Source organism: Sciurus carolinensis, chromosome 16 (genome assembly GCF_902686445.1).
Source record: "Sciurus carolinensis chromosome 16, mSciCar1.2, whole genome shotgun sequence".
In the NCBI taxonomy this organism is placed as follows: Eukaryota; Metazoa; Chordata; class Mammalia; order Rodentia; family Sciuridae; genus Sciurus; species Sciurus carolinensis.
The window spans coordinates 18,051,346-18,070,740 of NC_062228.1; the positions used below are offsets into that span (position 1 = coordinate 18,051,346).

General features: G+C 49.4%; 2 protein-coding genes across 5 annotated transcripts; one reads left to right on the plus strand and one right to left on the minus strand.

The window, feature by feature from the left end:
* Positions 1–125: 125 nt before the first annotated feature.
* Tmem208 (transmembrane protein 208) lies at positions 126–2,338 on the minus strand. Its single transcript, XM_047527862.1, has 6 exons — positions 2,193–2,338; positions 1,539–1,634; positions 962–1,021; positions 746–882; positions 501–585; positions 126–406 (listed from the first exon to the last, which is right to left on the minus strand). The coding sequence occupies exons 1-6, from the start codon at positions 2,196–2,198 to the stop codon at positions 269–271; spliced, it is 522 nt and encodes a 173-aa protein (XP_047383818.1). The 5' UTR covers positions 2,199–2,338; the 3' UTR covers positions 126–268.
* A 55-nt stretch (positions 2,339–2,393) lies between these two features.
* Positions 2,394–17,647, plus strand: LOC124966522 (F-box/LRR-repeat protein 2-like). 4 transcript variants are annotated; one of them, XM_047527850.1, is made up of 8 exons: positions 2,394–2,438; positions 5,404–5,505; positions 14,340–15,332; positions 16,040–16,255; positions 16,443–16,526; positions 16,733–16,950; positions 17,049–17,223; positions 17,329–17,647. In XM_047527850.1, exons 1-7 carry the CDS (start codon positions 2,415–2,417, stop codon positions 17,215–17,217), a joined length of 1,806 nt encoding a protein of 601 aa, XP_047383806.1. In that variant the 5' UTR covers positions 2,394–2,414; the 3' UTR covers positions 17,218–17,223; positions 17,329–17,647. The 4 variants fall into 4 exon arrangements, with proteins under 4 accessions (XP_047383806.1, XP_047383804.1, XP_047383807.1 ...); XM_047527848.1 differs by having other exon boundaries at positions 16,040–16,229; positions 16,327–16,526; XM_047527849.1 differs by having other exon boundaries at positions 2,402–2,588; positions 16,040–16,229; positions 16,327–16,526.
* Positions 17,648–19,395: the final 1,748 nt, after the last annotated feature.

Here is a 19,395-nt window from a genome sequence, read left to right on the forward strand (position 1 = left end):
TTTCCTTTCAAGGTCCCCCAAGCTGAGCCTGTAGCAAGAGGGAAATACCACAGGACTAGTTCTTCCTGCTTTCTCCCTCATTAACTCTCACACGTGCACATACACACATACACACATCCATCAGCCACATTCTAAGATATTTATTCAACAATCCTATACCTCAGGCTGCTTTTGGCCTGAACTAGGCTCTCACTGCTCCAGGCACTGAGGCGATGCAACACAATAGAGCCACCTAGTGCCCAGGAGCCTATGGCCACAATGTCAATGGTTATAGCCGCTTCATCTGCCGCCGCTCCTGTCGGCGCTGCCGTTTCTCGTTGTGCTCCGGTGCTGGGGTGCCACTGTCTGCTGTGAACCAGGGGCCTAGCACATTCACCCATAAGAGATAAAGGGCCCGGCCTGGAGCCTAGGAGAGAAAAGATAACTTGAAGTTAGGTGCAAAGAATGAAGGATAGAGAGGGTTAGATGCCCTTTTTTAGGAAACCCTCAAGACCACGCACCAGAAGCCAAAAGGACCAGATGTACAGGGAGAAGCAGCTCAGCACCTGCACAATGGCTGTCAGCAGAATCACATCCTTAAGGTGCCTGTGAATAGAAGGGAGGTTGCCAAAGACAGTAGATGGGCCCCAGTTTGGTTCCCTTCCACTTTCTTCAAGTTGTAGGTAGCTGTGGGCCTTAAGTTCTCTGGGCCCCAGTGCCCCAGCCCTGGGGCCGCTCACCTGGGCTGGCGGTGGGGGACACTCACTCTGCCATGCCCTGTTCCATGTTGAGGTCCATGCCACCATCCATCAAGGCCCCATCCTCAGAGAAGGCTGCCCGAGCCATCGAGCTCATAGAGTGGTAGCTGGCCCCATATACTGCCAAACTAAAGCCAAGGGCCATCTGCAGAGGAAGAATAGGGATATCAAAACCAACCACTGACCCTATGCACTCATCCACTTTCCATGATGGAGACACTTACCCAGGCCCAAAATGAGGCAGATGAGTAGAAGACAACCAAAGTCACAAGGCAGTAAATCGCCTACAAGCAAACACAGGATCAGACTGGGGTCAAAAGTTACTTCAAACCATGGGCATCCCCCAACTCTATCCAGGAACTAGGCTAGGCTATGAGAGGAGCCAGGTTGTTCTTATAGCGTTGGAAGAGGGGCCCTGCTTCCTGAGGCTAAGTACCCAGATTGTCTTCTGAAACCCAAATCAGCCCAAGAAAGAAGCCCTTATGTATGTACAGAAGGGAACACAGTAGTCTAGCTGAGATTGACTCCATTATTTCTTGTTTGTGTTTTGCTTTTACTAGTCAGCACAGCAACTTGGGCCTGAATCCTTTCTCATTGATTTCTGTTGCCGGGTTCCCACATCCCTGGTGCTGGAGGGCCATGTGCATGCTAGATAAGGATTCTACTACTTAGCTACACTCCCCAGCCCTGCTCTCATTTCTTTTTGAATGTACTTCTCTTCTGGAGCCTTAGCCGTCACCACTACTCAGAGCTGAGGACTGTGGAGCCACCAGTGGGCAGAAAAGAAAGGCAGGTACTTACATTGGCCCCCAGTATGATCCGCAGGTAGAACTTTAGGGTCTCTCTGTTCTCTTCAAATATCTGTTTCTTCCCTCTTGTGCCCACTTTGCCCTTGGGCTGCAGAGAAAATATGAGATGCCATCAGAACTCTTCTCAGTCCCTCACTTCCCACACCAGCCTGGTTAGCTACAGTTTTCCATCTGCATCTCAGCCAGGTCCCCACGGTCCCTGGGATGTCCTCCCACCTCCTCCAGACCATATTGTCTTTATAGCACCCTGTTTCTATAGCTTCCTGCTTGTCCTGGAACAATCCAACGCTAGGCTTATACCTTCTCTAGCTCCCCTGGTATGGTCCGGCTTTGGGCTGAGGACACCTCGAGGGCACCCTTGAGTGCAGTTAAATGGCACCTCTCTTGGGCCTCTACTGGAGTGCAAATGTGAAAATAAAGTCGAACACACACCCCCACTCCGGCACTAGTTCTGGTGTGGTCCTGCGCCGCCATCTCTCTCCCTTCAACCCCTTTTTCACTCTAGTACTGTCCAGTCATTGGATAGTGTCTCCCTCTGGCCCGTCCCGCATTCTTCAGGATAGCGCCCTCCTCTGGCCGGTCCCGCATTCTCCTGGCCGCGAGAGAGTTTTGCCCATGCGGACCCCGCTCTACCCGCCCTCCTTACCGCCATGGTGAGACGCAAATATCCAGGCAGGAAAACAAGGGCAAGCGACCGAAACCAGACAGTGGGTACCACATCGGCAACGAATGCACTTCCGGTGCAGACCGAAGTCGTCAGATCTTGGACGGAAGTGAGACTCACTTCCTTACCAAGTCCCGCCCCCAGAACCAACGGAACTACATTTCCCAGAAAGCTTTGCGCGGGGGCGGAGGCGGCAGGGATGCGATGGCGGAGTCGCTGCCCCTGGAGGTGAGAAGAAGCCGCCCTCAGGCCTAGCTCCGGACAGGCCCCGCCCTTGGGGTCCCGAGCTTTGGGGAGGGGCTGTCAGTAAGCTCGACTGGCACCTCCCGCCTGGCGGAAACGACCCGCCCGGTGGATCCCAGGATCTGCAAGCTCTGGGTAACGGCCCCACTTTTGGGCCACTTCATCCCCTTAGCTTGGGGAGCCGTCCTCTCCTTCCCAATCGGCCCCAGGAGATACCTGCTGTCACCTTAGGACAAATTTCTGCCCATCCCCTAGTTTAAGATTGCCGTCCCCTCCCCCTCAGTTCTGGAAGATGTCCGCTCCATCCCACCTCCCTGAAGGGTAACTGATCTTCTCCCCATTGGCCCCCTGGGTTGATCACTCCACTTCCTCCGTCTGCTCTCCCAGGCAGTGGGAAACAGATGCTCTCTCCCCATCAATTCTGGGAATGGTCGCTGAGGTCCTTTAGCAAAGACAGGCCTGCTACCCCGGCCCCTAGTCCCCTAGCGATGGCGCCCCTACCTCCTTCACGCCATGGGCTGTTTGCTTCTCCTTAGCTAGGGGCAAGACCATTCTTGCCTTCTGCCTTCCTGGGCCAGGAGATAACAGGTGTTGTCCCCAGTGGTATCTTGGAATGGTCTCTCCATCCCTTTTGCCCTGAGGATTGGTAGCCCCCTCCCACCATCCATGGGAAACAGGCCACACTTTCCCATCAGTGCTGGAATGCCTCCTCTCAGCAAAAATAGGCCTGCTCCCTCTTCAATGAGTATCCTGCAATGGCATCCCTTTCCTCCTTGGCCCCAGAGGATATCCTTCTTTCCCCGTACATCCCATGATTGTTCAATTGTATCTCTAGAAGCTGCTTGGTATCTCTAGTAGCCCCTTGGGATGGAATTCACTCCATTCTTACCAGGTCTCCTCTAGTCTCTCTAGAAATACCACCCTTCTTAGCTTAATAAATCATGTCCCCTACCCCCATGATAGGTTTATTCCTGTCTCCCTTTGTTCCTTGGGTTAGCTGCTAACTCCTTAGCTCAGGAGACAGGATGGCCACTATCTTAGCTCAGCAGCTTCCCTGCTTCCCCCTCAGGATGGGGGCTTGGTCATTCCCAGTCCCTATCAGTACTCTCTTCCCCATGCTTCCCCTCCCTAACCCAGGCTGTACTCCAGTCATTCTCCTCAGTAATGCTCTGCTTTATCTCCCCATCCCTTCCCTGAAAAAAATGTTTGGTGAAAATTGAGATAAGGACTGTCCATCCTTACTTTAATTCAGTAACTATTGGCTGAGCATCTCATATATGTTCAGCGTCTGAGAAGGAAGAAGAAATTAGAGTGGGCTGGTGAAATCAAGCTTAAGGACTGACAACCCAAGAAAGAGGCCCACAAGACATGTTATATTTGTAGGGTAGTAGAAAGGATGGATTGGGGAAACTCTGGGACCAGTGGACCAGATTAAGCATGGAGACCTGGCAGTCCTGACTCAGGAGTTGAGATTTTTTCCTGAGAGTACTGAATAACCCTGAAGGTTTTCTTCAAGGGTATGCTGAAACTAAAAACAGCATTTTTTTTTAAGGACAATTAACCTGTGACAGTGCAGAAGGGACTAGCAAGGTAAAACTTGAAGGTCAAGATTGTAGAAGGAATCCAGGTCTGGGGTGGTGAAGATTTGAGCTGCTACAATGGTGAAGTTGCAAAGGTAGAAATATTAGTAACAGCAATCCAGCAACCATTTATGGATCATCTAGTCCCTATAAGACTATGATCTAGGTTTTTAAAATAGCTCTGTTTCACACATGCAGAAACTGAAGTTCAAAGAGGTCAAGTACATTGCCTGAAGACATACAACTAGGAAATAGTGGAGCTGGAATTTGAACGAGTCTAGGTTAGTGTGACCTAAAACCTCTGTTTTAACTTGTATTTTGAAATAAGGGATAGAAGGACATGAGTCCAAAGTATTACCAGGACCTTCAGCATTAAAGGGGAAAGTTGGACTGAAGGCAGAATATCAATTTTGGTTGAGATTAAGGTGATGGTGAGTCATTTGACTGAAGGACCTAGTAGACAATTGGCAATGTTGGACTTGCACTTCGCACATAGGACAATATGAGGCTGTTGTTTGTTGCTTATGTATTGGTAAACCAAAGATCAAAAGGCCCATGTCTGAGTCCTGGGAGCCACAGAAGAATCCAGAAACAGAGCAATTGGAATGCTGAGTTAAGGCCTAGGAAACAGTGTCACAGGACTCAAGAAAGGAAGATTTGAGAAGAAAATAATAGTTACTAAATTGTTCCTGGCCTCACAAGTGACCCCTTTCCCAGTCCCCTTTAGAGAGTCCAACCTCACCACCTGAGTCTCATAGAGCATAGATGGAAGGAGAGCTAGAGCCTCCTAGGGTGGGTCTTGCTGGCATCATTTTTTAATAGCCAGATGAGAAGGCGAGTTGGCATTGGAGAATATGGAAAGAGTGGGAGTCTCAGAGCTGAACCTGTGAGGGTAGGAGGAGGAGGTGGGGTTTCAGAGAATCAGAGGCAGACTTGACTTGCTATATTCCAGATCTATGCAAGACACTGTGCTGTTACTTAATTCTCACAGAAATCCATTTAAGTCTCATTACATTGCCATTTTCCAGATAAAGAAAACAAGGATCAGAGAGACCATTGACAGATTAGGGATTTGAAGCTAGGTTTATATGACCCCAATGCCCCAGGCTTTTTCTACCAAACTGGGTAGGAAGTTTGACTTTTACCAATTGGTATAAGTCTGTACCCAGAGAGGGCTCAGGAAAGGTTTACTAACAGTGAAGATGCTTGGAGGTTGGAGAGGGAAATATAATACTCTGTGAAACTTCAGATCCAAAATGACCTAGAAATCAGTGCTCTGATGCCCTCAGACCCACTATGCTATTGGCTGGAGTAGGTTCCAAAGGACCCCCAGCTCTAACAGCCCCCAATGCCCTGTCTTTTTCCCTCAGATGCTCACGTATATTCTGAGCTTCCTTCCTCTGTCAGATCAGAAAGAGGCCTCTCTCGTGAGTCGGGCTTGGTACTGTGCAGCCCAGAATGCCCTTCGGGAGGTAAGGTACCCACCCACCTGACCCATTCTCGGTTGTCTCTCACTTCAGCTTGCTCACAGTCCTGCTCATGTGTCATCTGTCCATCCATCCATCCATTCTGATGTACTCACACATCCATGCATACTGGGTTCTGGGCTGGGGTTATACAGATGAATAAGTTAGTCTCCTACAGAGCTCCTAGTCCCATGCAGAGAAAGACAAGTAGTAGGAATGATCATGATACCAGATACTCAGTGCTGTGATCCTGGCATGGAAGGGTGCAACAGGGACCTGAAGAAGGACAGCCAAATGAGGTTGACCAGAAGTATCAGGGAAGGCCTGCTTGAGGAACAGGATGAAAATGAAGGTTGGTCTTCCCAGACCAGTAACAGCACAGGTGGAGGCACCAAGATGTGGAATAGTACTGGAAATGACCACACAAATTCCATATAACTAGAACTGAGATACATGTGGGAGATGAGACTAAAACAGGGTCAGATTGTAAGCTGACAGATGTGCCAGACAGCAGAGTTTGGACTTTCTCCTGATTACCATTGTGGGCCCTTTAGGTAGTATTAAGGCAGGAGAGTGAAAGTTTGTGACTGTGTCATAGAACTCTGCAGGGCAGTTGGACTGGAGAGGGCGAGCTTGAAAATAGGGTGGCAGCCTAGCCAGGAGGTGAATGCAGTCCTTTATACTAGTTTGAAAGGCAAGCAATAATAGCTCTTGGAACTTTTGTTTCTTTGGTGATCGGTGAGGTTGAATAGTTTTTCTCATTAGCTGACCATTTATATTTCCCTCTCTTTTATTTGTTTATTCATATTCATCCATTTAACTACTAGGGTCTTAGTATTTTTCTTACCCATTTGTATGAACTTCTTATACATTAAAGAGATTAATTCTTTATATATTTATTGAAATATATTCCTAATATGTTTGCCTTTTATTTTGATTGGTATATATGTGTCTTATTTAAGAGATGCAGAAATCAAGTTTCTATACTGTTGTTTCTCAACATCCCTTTTCTTTTTTATTTCTTCCATTGTTGTTTAAACTTAAAGATCCCTTGCCCTTTCTGAGATCTGATAAATATACCCTCATTTTTCCTCATTTTTATTTCAAAACAAACATTATTTTAGAGCAGTTTTACTTTGACAGCAGATTATTTCTTCTGTTGTATGATTTGAATTGAATTCTTATTGGTAAAACTTATTTTCATTTATGTTATAAGGTAAGAAGCCAAACTAATTAATTTTCAAATAGCCCCAACACCATTTATGTCTAATCTTCCCCTTCTCTGTTGGGTTGGAACCCTCATCTGTCACATAGCAAACATACATATTAAGTAGGGTCTCTTGTCAAATTTTCTATCCAGTGTCATTGATTTTAGTGTCTGAAGGTATTTGACTTTTGACTTACTGAAAAGGTGAAGTGTGAGATATTTAGATGGTGCGACCCAGTTGGTAGTTCTCAGTGAGGAATTTAAGAGAAAGTCTGGGTAATGAGTATAGAATTGGGTGTCATTAAAGAATTGGATGGCGGCCAGGCATGGTAGCTCATGCCTATAATTCTAGCGACTTGGGAGGCTGAGGTAGGAGGACCACTAGTTTAAGGTCAGCCTCAGCAACTTAGCAAGGTCCTAAGCAACCTAATGAGACCCTGTCTCAAAATTTAAAAAAAAAAAGGTGGGGGCATAGTTGGTGATGTGGCACAGTGGTAAAGCACCTCTGGGTTCAATCCCCTATACCAAAAAATAAAGGAAGGAAGGAAAGAAGGGAAGAAGGAAGGAAAGAAGAAAGAAGGAAGAAAGGATAGGGGCAGGGGTATAGCTCAGTGGTAGCGCACACTTGTGTAGTATTTGTGAGGTCCTGGGTTCTATTTCTGGGACTACAAAAAGAATGGATAGAAGTGAAGCCATGGATCTGAGTTACCTCCCCCAGGGAACACATGAAGAGCCAGAGAACAGCAGGCCATAGCAAATGCTCCAGGGAGAGCATACCAGTCCAAAGCACAGAAAGGAAGATATATATATATATATATATATATATATATATATATATATATATATATATATATAAAACTAAGGAGATCCCAAAGAGGAGGGCATAAAGTCCAAGACAGGAGAGTTTTAAAGGATCAGGTGGATTATTAATGGTGTCAGATGCCATAAAGAGTTCAGGAAAATGAAAAAGAAATAGTGTCTATAACGTTTGCTATCCAGGGAGGCCACCAGTGGCTTCAGCAATATTTGGTATCTAGTGGGGAGAAAAGAATGAATGAGAGAAGAAAGGAAGTATAGAGAGTGACCTCATTTGCAAGAAATTTCCCCCTGGAAGAAAGGAAATAAATTGAGCAGAAATGAGAGGTTCAGGTGGACTTGACAAAGTAATTTTGATTAGGAGAAATCTCAAAAGTGTTAAATGCTTGAGAGAGCACTAGACTTGGTCTTGCTTAAGATGGAGAAGATGCCACCTCTTCCTGAGGAAGCGGAGTAGTGGGGCTGGAAACATGGAGCTCTTGGTGGAAAGTTCCTCAGGGGCATTTAGTTCTTTCTTGGCTACTTGGCTTGATGAGTTTGGAGAGCAAATTGTCTTAGAGAGTGAGTAGAGAGATAGAGGCCAGGGCCTCAGCAGAGGGTTTTAGAATAGTAACAGGCAGAAGAAAGACAGAAAATTACCAGACTCACTCATGTTTCTGTCAGTGTCAGGCACTATACTGGTCAATTGAAGCAGAAGTGAGGAAGATGCAGCACTCTGGAGTTTGGGAGGCGGGGACAAGCACAAGTCAAAAAGGATGAGGGCATTCCACCTGGAGTCTTTATAAAGCACAAGGAGGATGCAGAGAAAAGATCCAGAAAAGACTTCATGGAGAAGAAGACATCCAGCTTGGCACTCAAAGTGGGGATAGGGCTGGGTGTATAGTTCAATGATAGAGTGCTTGCCTGGCATGTGGGACAACCTGAATTAAATTCCCAGTACCACAAAAAGAGAGAGAAAGAGGAATAAATATTTGCCAAATAGACAAATATGAGTAGGTGAGGGGTGAGACCCATCAAGAGAAAAAGTAGCTGACTGGAAGCATGGCGAGGTAAAACAGTGGTCAGAAGTGGAAATTCCCAGAGCTGGGCTGGGGAAGAAAGGGGAGTGGACATAGGGAGAGGTGGGCTGAAAGTTAGGCTGACATAGAAGAGTTGGAAGGCCAGCTAGGAAGCTTAGCCTCTCCTGTGGATGGGGAGACCTGGCAGAGGGTTTGAAGACTACAGTCAGATTTGCCTTTTGGTAGAGGTGACCCTGGTGACAAGATCAACTGGAGGCCAGGACTGCAGTGAGGAGAAAGCTTCTGTGACATATTCCTAACAGATAATAAGGGAGCCTGAACTAAGGCAGAGGCAATGAGGTTGGAGCAGAGGAACATACCTCAGTATATCAAATAAATGGAATGGAAAGGACTTTAATCATTAAGGATGTGAGAAGTGAGGGTAACTCAGTAGAGGGTGATAACAATTTAAGAGGAGGAACAGCAGTGGCTCATACCTGTAATCCCAGCAACTGGGAGGCTGGAGGATCACATGTTTGAGGCCAGTCACAGAAATTTAGTGAGATCCTGTCTCAAAAAAAAAAAAAAAAAAAGGACCAGGAATATAGCTCAGTGGTAAAGCACACCTGGGTTCAATACCCAGTACCAATAATAATAATATCAACAACAACAAAGTAATAAGAATTTGAAAAAAAAAAATAGCCTAGCACAGTGGCACACTTATAATCCTAGTGACTCTAGAGGTCAGCCCCAGCAATTGAGCCACACCCTGTTTCAAAATAAAAAAGAACCAGGGATGTAACTCGTGGTGAAATACCCTTGGGTTAGGAAAAGAAAAAAAAAAGGAGGAAGAGGAAGAGGATAGTTGTGGATGAAATGATAAATTCAGATTTGGGCATGTTATCTAGAGATAATTTTGGGGTTATCTAGAACAAGGTCCATGAAGCAGTTGGCTCCTAGGGTCTGGGGTTCAGGAAAATGATGTGAATCATAAAGAAAGTAGTTGGAAAGATTGGCCCATGGAATGAAGTACAGTATGCCCAGGGGGATACAGAAGAGTTCAAAGATTGTATGTCCTCTGACCTGCATGTGCCTCTGACACCCATGGATGACCATGACACATGCATGATAGCAGGTGAGACAAACCAGGAGGAACTCACTAATCTGTGGACTGGGTCTGCCATCCAAGTACTAACAGAAACATGCAAGATCAGGTGTATTCAGGGTGGTGTAGATAGAGACTGAACTGGGTCTCTCTTCTTTAGTGAGAAGAGACCCCCGATGGAGAAGCAGGCTAGAAACTTATAGGAGAGCCAGGAGAGCAGTCTCAGAACCCCCACTGGGAAGTAGCATCAAGGGGAATGGCTCCTGACCACCCATAACAGATGGCATGGCAGAGAGGACACTGTGAAAAGTTGAAGAGAAGCCCCAGCAATGTTGGTGATCTCTTTTTTTAAATGTTTTCTAGTTGTCAGTGGACATTTTATTTTATTTTATTTTATTTTATTTTTATGTGGTGCTGAGGATCAAACCCAGTGCCTCACACATACTAGGCAAGCATTCTAGCGCTGAGCTACAGCCCCAGCCCCAATGTTGGTGATCTTGCTAGAGGAGAGCTGTTGCCAGGAATGGGTGACTGTGTGGGGGCTGTGGTACAGGACTTGATGGATGAGGCAAGGGAGAACTAGACCAGATAGAGATGTGGTCTTCAAGGGCTTGACTACAAAGGGAGAAGTAGGAGACGTGAGAAGAGGATAAAGGGAGCTTGTTGTTACTTAAGACTCTGTTGTTCTTTGTGGCCTTTGAGGAAAGAGCAGTAGAAAGGCAGATATGCAGGCTTCCCAGAGGTGAAGGTGGGTATAGCTCAGCAGGCCAAAAGAAGGGGGTTGACTACAACCCAAAGGCAGGAGAGGGAAGGAAGTTGGGTCCTGCCAGGAGGCAGTTGGTGGACCTGACAGGCAAAGGGGAGGGACTTTGCACCTGATGACTTTGGTTTCTTTTCAAAGCAGAACAGGTCATCTCTGAGAAGACTCAGTGAGGGAAGGCTGCTGCAGGAGGCTCAGAGATGAAGATGGTGACCTGGGGAGAACTCTTGTGGGGATGGGAAGGGACGTGGGATGGAGGAGGCCTACACTGGAGGTGTAGGAAAGAGGAAGGACCCTGGCTTCCTCCACAGCATTCTGTATCCCCAGCATAGACTCCAAAGAGGCATCTGACTTCATCATCTGTAGCCAGGCAAGGAGAGTGGGCCAGAAGTGTGAGGACTGAAGAGAAGTAGTGGAGGGATAAGGCTCATAGAGGCCAGCAAAGAAGAAGAGGGCAGAAAAGGCAGAGGGAGTAGTCAGGCCCCTGGGTGTAGGTGAGGTTGGGGAGGAGCAGGCAGGAAGAGAGTAGGAGACTTAGGGTTAGTAGCTGGAATCCTGGAGTCCACCAGTGTAGAGTGGGGCTGCTCCAGCTAACCACAAGCTCCAGAATGTTGATCAAGATCTATTTGGACCTCTGCAAAGCTCAGCCCCACTGAGCTGGGAACACTGGGAGGCCAGAGCACAGGCATCTGGGCATCCAGGGCCCTGCCCACACCTCAGGACCACCATATCCCAGAAAACAATCTACAGAATCCTGTGGACAGGAATCATCTCCCAGAGCCCAAGTGTGGGCAGTCTGATGAGGAGGCAGTGCCTCAGCCACTGTGCTGTGGAAGACACTGGCCTATCAGGGCCAGGCCAGGCAAATTCAGGATTCCGAATTTGGTGACTTCTCATTCCCCCTGACCTGACCCACTGTTCCCTTACTTCCATTTTGTCTCAAGGATGCAGGCAAGGGTAGCAGCCCTGTCCTGGGCTCTGCTCTGCTCATGTCCTGGGGAACCCTGATTGCTGCCACTGGGTTGGTCACAGTGGAGCAAGAGCAGAAACAGCTCAACTTCTGCCCTTCACTGTCTTCTCCTGCCCAGGTTGGCCTCTCTGGGTGGGGTGGCTGAAGCTGGAGCAGGTACTCTTGCAGTCTCCCCTTTGAGCTCCAGAAGCATCTTCCTTGGGCACAGGAAGGGCTAAAGTCCAGAGCCCAGGAGCCTTGCTTCTACCTGCTGCTATACTCCCCACAGAGATAAATTTCCCTAAAAGGCTGTTCCTGGGCTTCCACACTTTAAGTCCAGTTGACCTCAGGAGCAGGGTAGGCCTCTGGGTGATAGCTTAGAGGCTACCCCCACCCTACCAATGAAAACAGTATGGAACCAGAGATGGTCACAAGCTTCCTCTCTTCCTAATAGCTGGAAGTCCTTAAGGCCATGCCCTGCCTATTTTTTTCTGTGGGTTTTTGCTGCCAGCAACAGGCCTGGCCTAGCCCTGGGATGATTGACTGCCAGTACCCTTCTGCAGCCATTGGTTCATCTTGTTCATAGGGAGCTAGTGGGAAAGGAAACATCACTCTCTGCTCAGACTCTGAGGAAGGGAAAGAGAGTACCTGTGCCTGCTATCAGAGCTGGAGCCTGCAAGGCTCTGGGCTCCTCAGTCACATGTAAGTGGTGGGGGTAGGTGATGGCTGGGCCACCTAGCTGCTCTCAGCTCCCCAAACCCTAGTTTATTCAGCCTCAGACAAACTCATCTCATGTAGGGATTGGCAGTGGCTAGAAGCATAATTTTCTTTTCCTTCCTACTACTTTCCATCTATGATCTTTTCATCTCCTTCCCTAATCTCACACACTGGGTTCTTCTCCAGTTCTTCTTAAATTGGAAAAAGGGACCCAGGCCCTTGGGTGTCCCCACTATCCCCCACCACAAGGGCATCTGAGGTAAGTGCTTCTTTCAGCAAGTAGGACCATGATTTGGAAGTGAGATCTGGAAGGAGAATAGGCCAATCTACTGTGAGAGAAATCAGGAACTGGTCCCCATCTCTTATACATGTTCCTTCCTACCACTATAGCCATGGGCAGCTGCTTCCACATGTGGTAGAACCCACCCTTAAGAATGGGTTCCATGCTTCCTGGGAGAGTCCCGTCAATATGTTTTGCAGGAGCCCATCCAGTGTGTCACTTCTGCCTTTCTCATTCCTCTCTGGTGCTGTTCTGTGGGGTACCAGCAGGGAACAAAGGCTTGTTTTTGCAGGTATTTTGCAGGTATGTATTTTGAGGAGCTAGCTTTCCTGCATTAGGACCTTATTGATGCTAAAACAAGAGCCACCTTTGAGTTCTAGAGGTAGGGCAACAGGGCTATAATTTTAAAAGCTAAGCCCTCTTCTCCCCCACAGACCCGTTCCACACATATTGTACTGACTTTCCCTGGGCTCCCTCTGACACAAGATCAGGGAAGGTTCATGAGAGACTCTCCCTTAACCTGGGGTTCCCAAATTCCTGTTCAGGCCAACTTATTCTCACCACTTAGCCTGAGCTCATATCCTGGGTCCCACCCTACTCCAACCATGCACTCCCCATTCTCTCTTCCCTGCTCTTCTGTGGGAGAGCCAACTCAACTTCCTTGGTACCTCTGAGACTTGTTCAATTATTAAATCCAGCCCACACAAAATGGGAAGCTTCTCCTTTTTCACCTGGACAGATAGACATATGTTCCAGAGATGTGCCACAGGGATTCTTCAGGGCCCCATTCCAGGCAACCTTACATCTGTTAGTTTGTGCACATGCACATGTGCGTGCACACACACATTTTCACTTACACACAAAACCCTTTTTGTTGTTGGGTGGTAGAAGTGCACACTTGTATTATCAGCTACTTGGGAGACTGAGGCAGGAGGATTGAAAGTTTTAGACCAGCTTGGACAACTTAAATCCCATTTCAAAATATTAGCTGGGACTGGGCATGGTGGCATAAACTGTAATCCAGGAACCTGAGACAGGAGAATCACAAGTTCAAGGCCAGACTCAGCAATTTAGCAATGCCCTAAGCAATTTAGGAAGATCCTCATAAAATAAAAAATAAAAAGGGCTAGGGATGTGACTCAGCACTCCCAGGTTCAATTCCTAGTATTTCCCCCAATTTTTTTAAAGCCAGGTGCAGTGGCACACTCCAGTAATTCCAACAATTTGGGAGGCTGAGACAGGAGGATTGCAAGTTTGAGGTTAGCCTTGGCAACCTGGTCTCAAAATAAAAAAATGAAAAGAACTGGGAATGTAGCTCAGTGGTTTAATCCTTACTACTGAAATAAAAGTAAGGAGAGGATATAGAGGTGTAGTTCAGTGTAGAGTGCTTGCCTAGCATGTGTGAGGCCCTGAGTTCAATCCCCAGTACTGGAAAAAAAATAATGCAGACATTCATGTGCCTGAGATACTCACTGCCTGCCCTAGGCCTCTAGCACCTGGGCTATAGAGGGTTGTGGTAAGTGGCACCCACTTCAGTTCTTCCTGCCTTTACCTGTTCTTGAGGCTTTCTAAAGGGTTTGTGGGGAGGCTGGTTGCTTAGCTAGTACAATTCTTGGAGTAGGAAGATGAGTCCATGAATCTCAGGGCCTCCTTCTGAGAGTACCAGAGGTTAGGGACCAGCATATTTGGTTCTTCTACCCTATGGAGTTTCACTGGGCTTCCTTCCAGATCATATCACAGCCCTCCTGTGCTCAGCATGCCAACTCCCCACGTCCCTGCCCCTCCCTCTGCATCTAGCCCTGTGCTTCACCAGCCTTCCGGCCTGCTCCTGGTAGTCATCTTCAAACCCCAGCAGGACTTGTCTTCCCAGCTCCCACTTCCTACCCACACTCACCTCAGCCACATATGACCCTGTACCACCATAGGTCCTCACTGCGGAAAGGCCCTTCCTGGCCTATCATCAACCTTTGGTCAGAGGGCTAACCCCAGGCCTGCTTCTGCCCTTTAGACAAACGTGCGGTACAACATCCCAGTGTCTTCTGCCTCCCTTTTGGCCATCAAGAGCTTGGGCCTCAGGGGCATCTCCTGCATCAGCCTGACGAACCTGGACAGCTCACCAACTTCACAGCTGGTGCTGCAGTCTGTCGCCTATCATCTAGGCCCACACCTACAGAGCTTGTGCCTGGGTGGGGGCAATCCCACAGAGGCTTCCTTTGTGGCCCTGATCCTGGGATGCCCAGCCCTGCGCACCCTTGACCTCAGTGGCTGCAACAGCCTCTTCACATCAGGCACACTGCTAGCTCAGCCAGAGATGGCACAGCGTGTCCGGCAGGCGTTGAGTGGCCTGCGTGAGCTCAACCTGGCTTGCCTGCGGAACCTGGCTGATCTCAGCTTCAACCAGCTCAGCAGCTGTGCCCCCAGCCTGGAGCGCCTCTCCCTGGCCTATTGCCATCTCACCTTTGAGCTAGGCCCAGCCCAGGGTTCCATCAGCCCCCAGGATTACTCTCCCTCCCAACTCTCCTTCCGTAACCTGCTGCGATTTGTGAAGGAGCGAGCTGGCAAACTTCGTGCCCTAGATCTGAGTGGCACCGGCTTACCACCTGAGGCCCTACAGTCCCTGGGCCAAGTAGCTGGGCTACAGCTGCAGGAGCTGAGCCTGCACAGCTGCCGGGACCTCTCCACAGAGGCTGTGGTCACCCTGTGCCGCCAGCAACCAGGCCTTACTTCCCTGGACCTCAGTGGCTGCTCAGAACTGACTGATGGGGCACTCTTGGCCGTGAGCCGTGGCCTGCAGCACCTGCAGCACCTGAGCCTGGGAAAGTTGCAACGGCTGACAGATGCAGGGTGTACAGCCCTTGGGGGCCTGCGAGAGTTGCAGAGCCTGGATATGGCTGAGTGCTGCCTGGTAAGCGGGCGGGAACTGGCCCAGGCCTTGGGCTCAGTGCATGGAGCTCCACCCCCACTGACCTCCCTCAGGCTGGCTTACTGCTCTTCGCTGAAGGTGAGCACACTATGACCTCCCTTCCTCTCAGGGTGGGGCTGGGGGAGCTGGGTCTATGGCCCCAGGTAGGAACTACCCAGTGTTTGTGTCCAAAGACTAGTAGTTAGAATTGAACTTGGGTCACAGTCTGGAAGAGGACAGGAGCCTAGAGGGAGAATGCTGCTGGCATGCCTCCCCAGAGCTCATTTTGGGCCAGGCAGAGGAGGTCCAAGACACTGAAGGTGATCTGGTCCACGATGTGGTCCAACATCTCATATGCCACTTGACTTCTCCTGGCAGGTGGCACTCTATCCCCCACTTCAACCTCACAGTTCTGGTTCACATTCTAGTGGGAACATATGTGATTGGCTCAGTGAGTGTCAGCTCTCTACCCCAACCCAATGAGCTGTCTCAACTTACCCCTTCAGCAGAGGCTGGGAGCACAGCTGGGCGGCTGCCTTAGAAATTTCCATTTGTGTCCTTCCTGCCCCAATCATAGGCTTTTGTCCTTTAGCAATCCCCTCTAAGTCTCCCACCCCCACAACCCACCCTGTCTACTCCCAACTTTCACAGCCAACGTAGGGACTATGTTACTTCCTTCCTTGGACCTTCTGTCAGCTCCCTGCTGCTAAGGGATAAGAAACTTGCGCCTTTCTCATAACCCCACCAAGTCTGGTGGCACAGGCACAAGCTACTGCTCTGTCCTCTCCTCCCCACCTTCCTCCTAGGATGCCTCAGTGCTCTCTCTGATCCCAGCGCTGGGCCCAAGCCTTAGAGTGCTAGACTTGTCCTCCTGTGTGGCCCTCTCCAATCAGACCCTGCAGGCCATCTGCACCTACCACACCCACCTCTCTGTTCTGCGCCTGGCTTGGTGCAAGGAGCTCTGCGACTGGGGGCTTCTGGGGCTAGAAGAATCAAGTGAGAAGACTGCATTGTATCCCCAGGTATGGGGCCTTCAAGGTCAGAATGGGTAGGATGACCCATGAACTCAGCTGCTTTCTGCCTCTCCCTCTAGGAGTTTTTAAGGGCAAACTCAGGAAGAACCTGAAAAGCAGAGGTTTCTCCCCACAGCTACACCCAGAGCTAGAGCATCATGCCTCAGGTTCTGAGGATGCTTCTCCCATGCCACAGGGTCCATCCCTGCTCACACTGCAGGCCCTGCAGGAGTTGGACCTGACAGCCTGCAGCAAGCTGACTGACGCCAGTTTGGCCAAGGTGTGGATAGGCTGGGGATGCTGGGGCTGGAGCCAGGGAACTAGGCCAACTCATATTTTGGAAAAAAAAAAAAAAAAAAGTTCCTTGGAGTTCTTTTCTTATGGCTTCTGGTCACTCCCTTAACAAGGGTGGAGAACCTGGAAGGGCCCCAGGTTCTGGGCTCCAGGGTCATGCTCCATCCATCCTACTCCACCCTATTCTTGCAGGTCCTCCAGTTCCCCCAGCTGAGGCAATTGTCACTGAGCCTGTTGCCAGCACTCACAGACGTGGGCTTGGTGGCAGTGGCCAGAGGCTGCCCCAGCTTGGAGCACTTGGTGCTGAGTCACTGCAGCCACCTCACCGACGAGGGATGGGCCCAGGCAGCAGGGTCCTGGCCAAGGCTACAGCACCTCAACCTGTCCAACTGTAGCCAACTCACAGAGCAGTGAGTGTGTATGATGATGTTGCGCAGATGGAGCCTTGTGCAGTGGCTGGGCTGGGACCCCATGCTGCATCAGGCACTCATCTGTAGTCTCCCCACAGAACTCTGGATACCATTAGGCAGGCGTGCAAGCAGATCCGGGTGTTGGACGTGGCCATGTGCCCGGGTATTAACGTGGTAGCTGTCAGACGTTTCCAGGCCCAGCTGCCTCAGGTGACTTGTGTCCAGTCCCGCTTCGTGGGAGGGGCGGACCTGACCCTAACACTCTGAGGCCAGGTCAGTAACCGTCCCTGCAACACAGCCTTCTTCATTCCCATAGTCCCAACCTGGGCTCCTAGACCTTGAGTATGTCCCAGTGCCTCTTACTTCTTTTTGTTGTAGACCCCTTGTCTAAGCATGGCGATGGGACCGATCCAGGGCATCCCAGGGGACTTCCTGCCCATGGCCAAGCAGCAGCAGCTTTCCAACCACATGTCGCTGCCTTGGGCCCATGAGAATGCCAGCTACGTGTTGCTGCCACAGGGTCCTGATGTCCCTGCCAAGAGGCCAACCCACAGGCAGGCTGAGCAGGAGCTGTGCCTCCTGTTCCCTCCCCAACTTAGACCTAAAGCATGTGCTCCACCTGCTGCCTAGAGGCATTCTTCCAGTCCCTATAAGCACTGAGCTGCAGCAGACAGCCACCAACTTTGCTGTCAACCTAAACAAGATTAAAAATTTCAGATTTTGCCTTCTTGTCTGAAGTTCTCAGACCAATGGGCCCTTTCCCTCCCTACTCAGTTGAGCCAAAGCCTTATAGGCACGCCCATAGTGGCCTCAGGGCTGATCCATACTGGCTGAGCTCAGCAGTATGGGCCTAACTTCTTCCCCACCTGGTAGGAAACTCCAGAGACCCAAAGGCTTTTCCCAGCAAAACCTTCTGGGTGTGCCTTGAAGCAGAGGCACTTGTCCCAAGCGAAGCCCTTGGAGCAACTGATGATGATGCCTAATTCAATGCTGCCATCTTGAGAAGTGGTGGAAAAAAGGGAAAAAAATAGGACAGCATTTCTGAGTACGGGGTCATTAAAGGTCATCTGGTTTAGCCACCTAAATGGACTTCTCAATAGCAGCTTTGAAAAAGTCTGTCCAGCTGATCCTCCACGTGGCCCCATACTATCTGCTTATCAGTTCTAGGAGCAGCTAGCAAGTGCTCTTCAAATGCCTTCAAGCATTGTGCTTCATGTGGGTTTTCAGAGATGCTAAAGTTCTCCCAGAGCAGGCCAGCTAGGGAGGCAAAAAACCCAACATCCAGTAGTACACAGGGTATGCATGAATAGAGAAACAGGCACCTGGGACCACAAGCCAGGGAAGCAATTAATTTGACCTGAAGGGTCAAGGAAAGAATCAAGACAGTGAGAAATGGACAGAAGGGAAGGAAGGGGGGCAATTCAGGCAGAAGGGACTTTGAGGTTCCATAAGGACAGGCGGCTGGCACTTAAGAGGGCACTCGTAGATCCTGATGGTGTTCAGGGAGAAAGCTTGGAGTGAGCACTGAGAATCCTGCAGGCCACAGGCACTCAGAAGGGCTAAAAACTACATGTCTGCTACCCTTCTGGCTTATCTCAGTGCTCACTCATGGTAAATCTGACCATTAGCCCACGGACAGCAGAGAAACAAGAATATAAAGAGTGTGTATGCTCAAATCTGATTTGAGAAAGCAGCTGGAGTAGCAGGTATTAAGATGACTGAAGGAGCAAGACTAGAGACTGGAAGTCAGTAGGTTGTTGCCAACATGATGGTAGCATGGACAAGGGACTAGAGACATTGAGAAGGAAGAATTGGCCATATTGGAAGACTAAACTGCATCTGGGATCCCACCTTCCCCCCATTTCCAACTTGAACTCAATAGCAAATTGTTCTAAGCATGGTGGGAAATCTCTGAACCCAGGCATAGGCACCCTAGATGCCCAAGGATCAAGAGTGTAGCTTAGGGGGCAAGTGCTCCCCCAGCATGTTCTCCATGGGAGATGCCATTTCATCCGCTTTCAAGGTGAAACACTGATGGTTATCACTGTTAAACACAATCTCTGAGGAGGCATTGGGAAGGAGAAGCAGTGAGTGGCATGGAGAAGGAACTCAGGAGGGTGGTAGCTTTCATCCTGCCCTGTGGGTCTCATGGGCTTCTATGCTCTACTCCCCCTCAGTGGCTTGGAGGCTGTGGCCACAGACTCCAGTCGAACCCAACACCCTTTGCCTCATCTGCCCAACATCTCACCTATTTATGGCCCCCATGTCATCCATGCTCCTGAATTAGGTTTTAATCTGAACACAGTGCTTTCTGAACAGAATTCCCTTGCCCAGATCAGCCTGTATACTCCCACCAGCCTGGGATGCCCTTTGGAATCTGAGCTTGTCCTTCAGCAGAAAGCAGGCCCAGTTTCACATCTATCCCTTTACACCTCTCACCAGAGG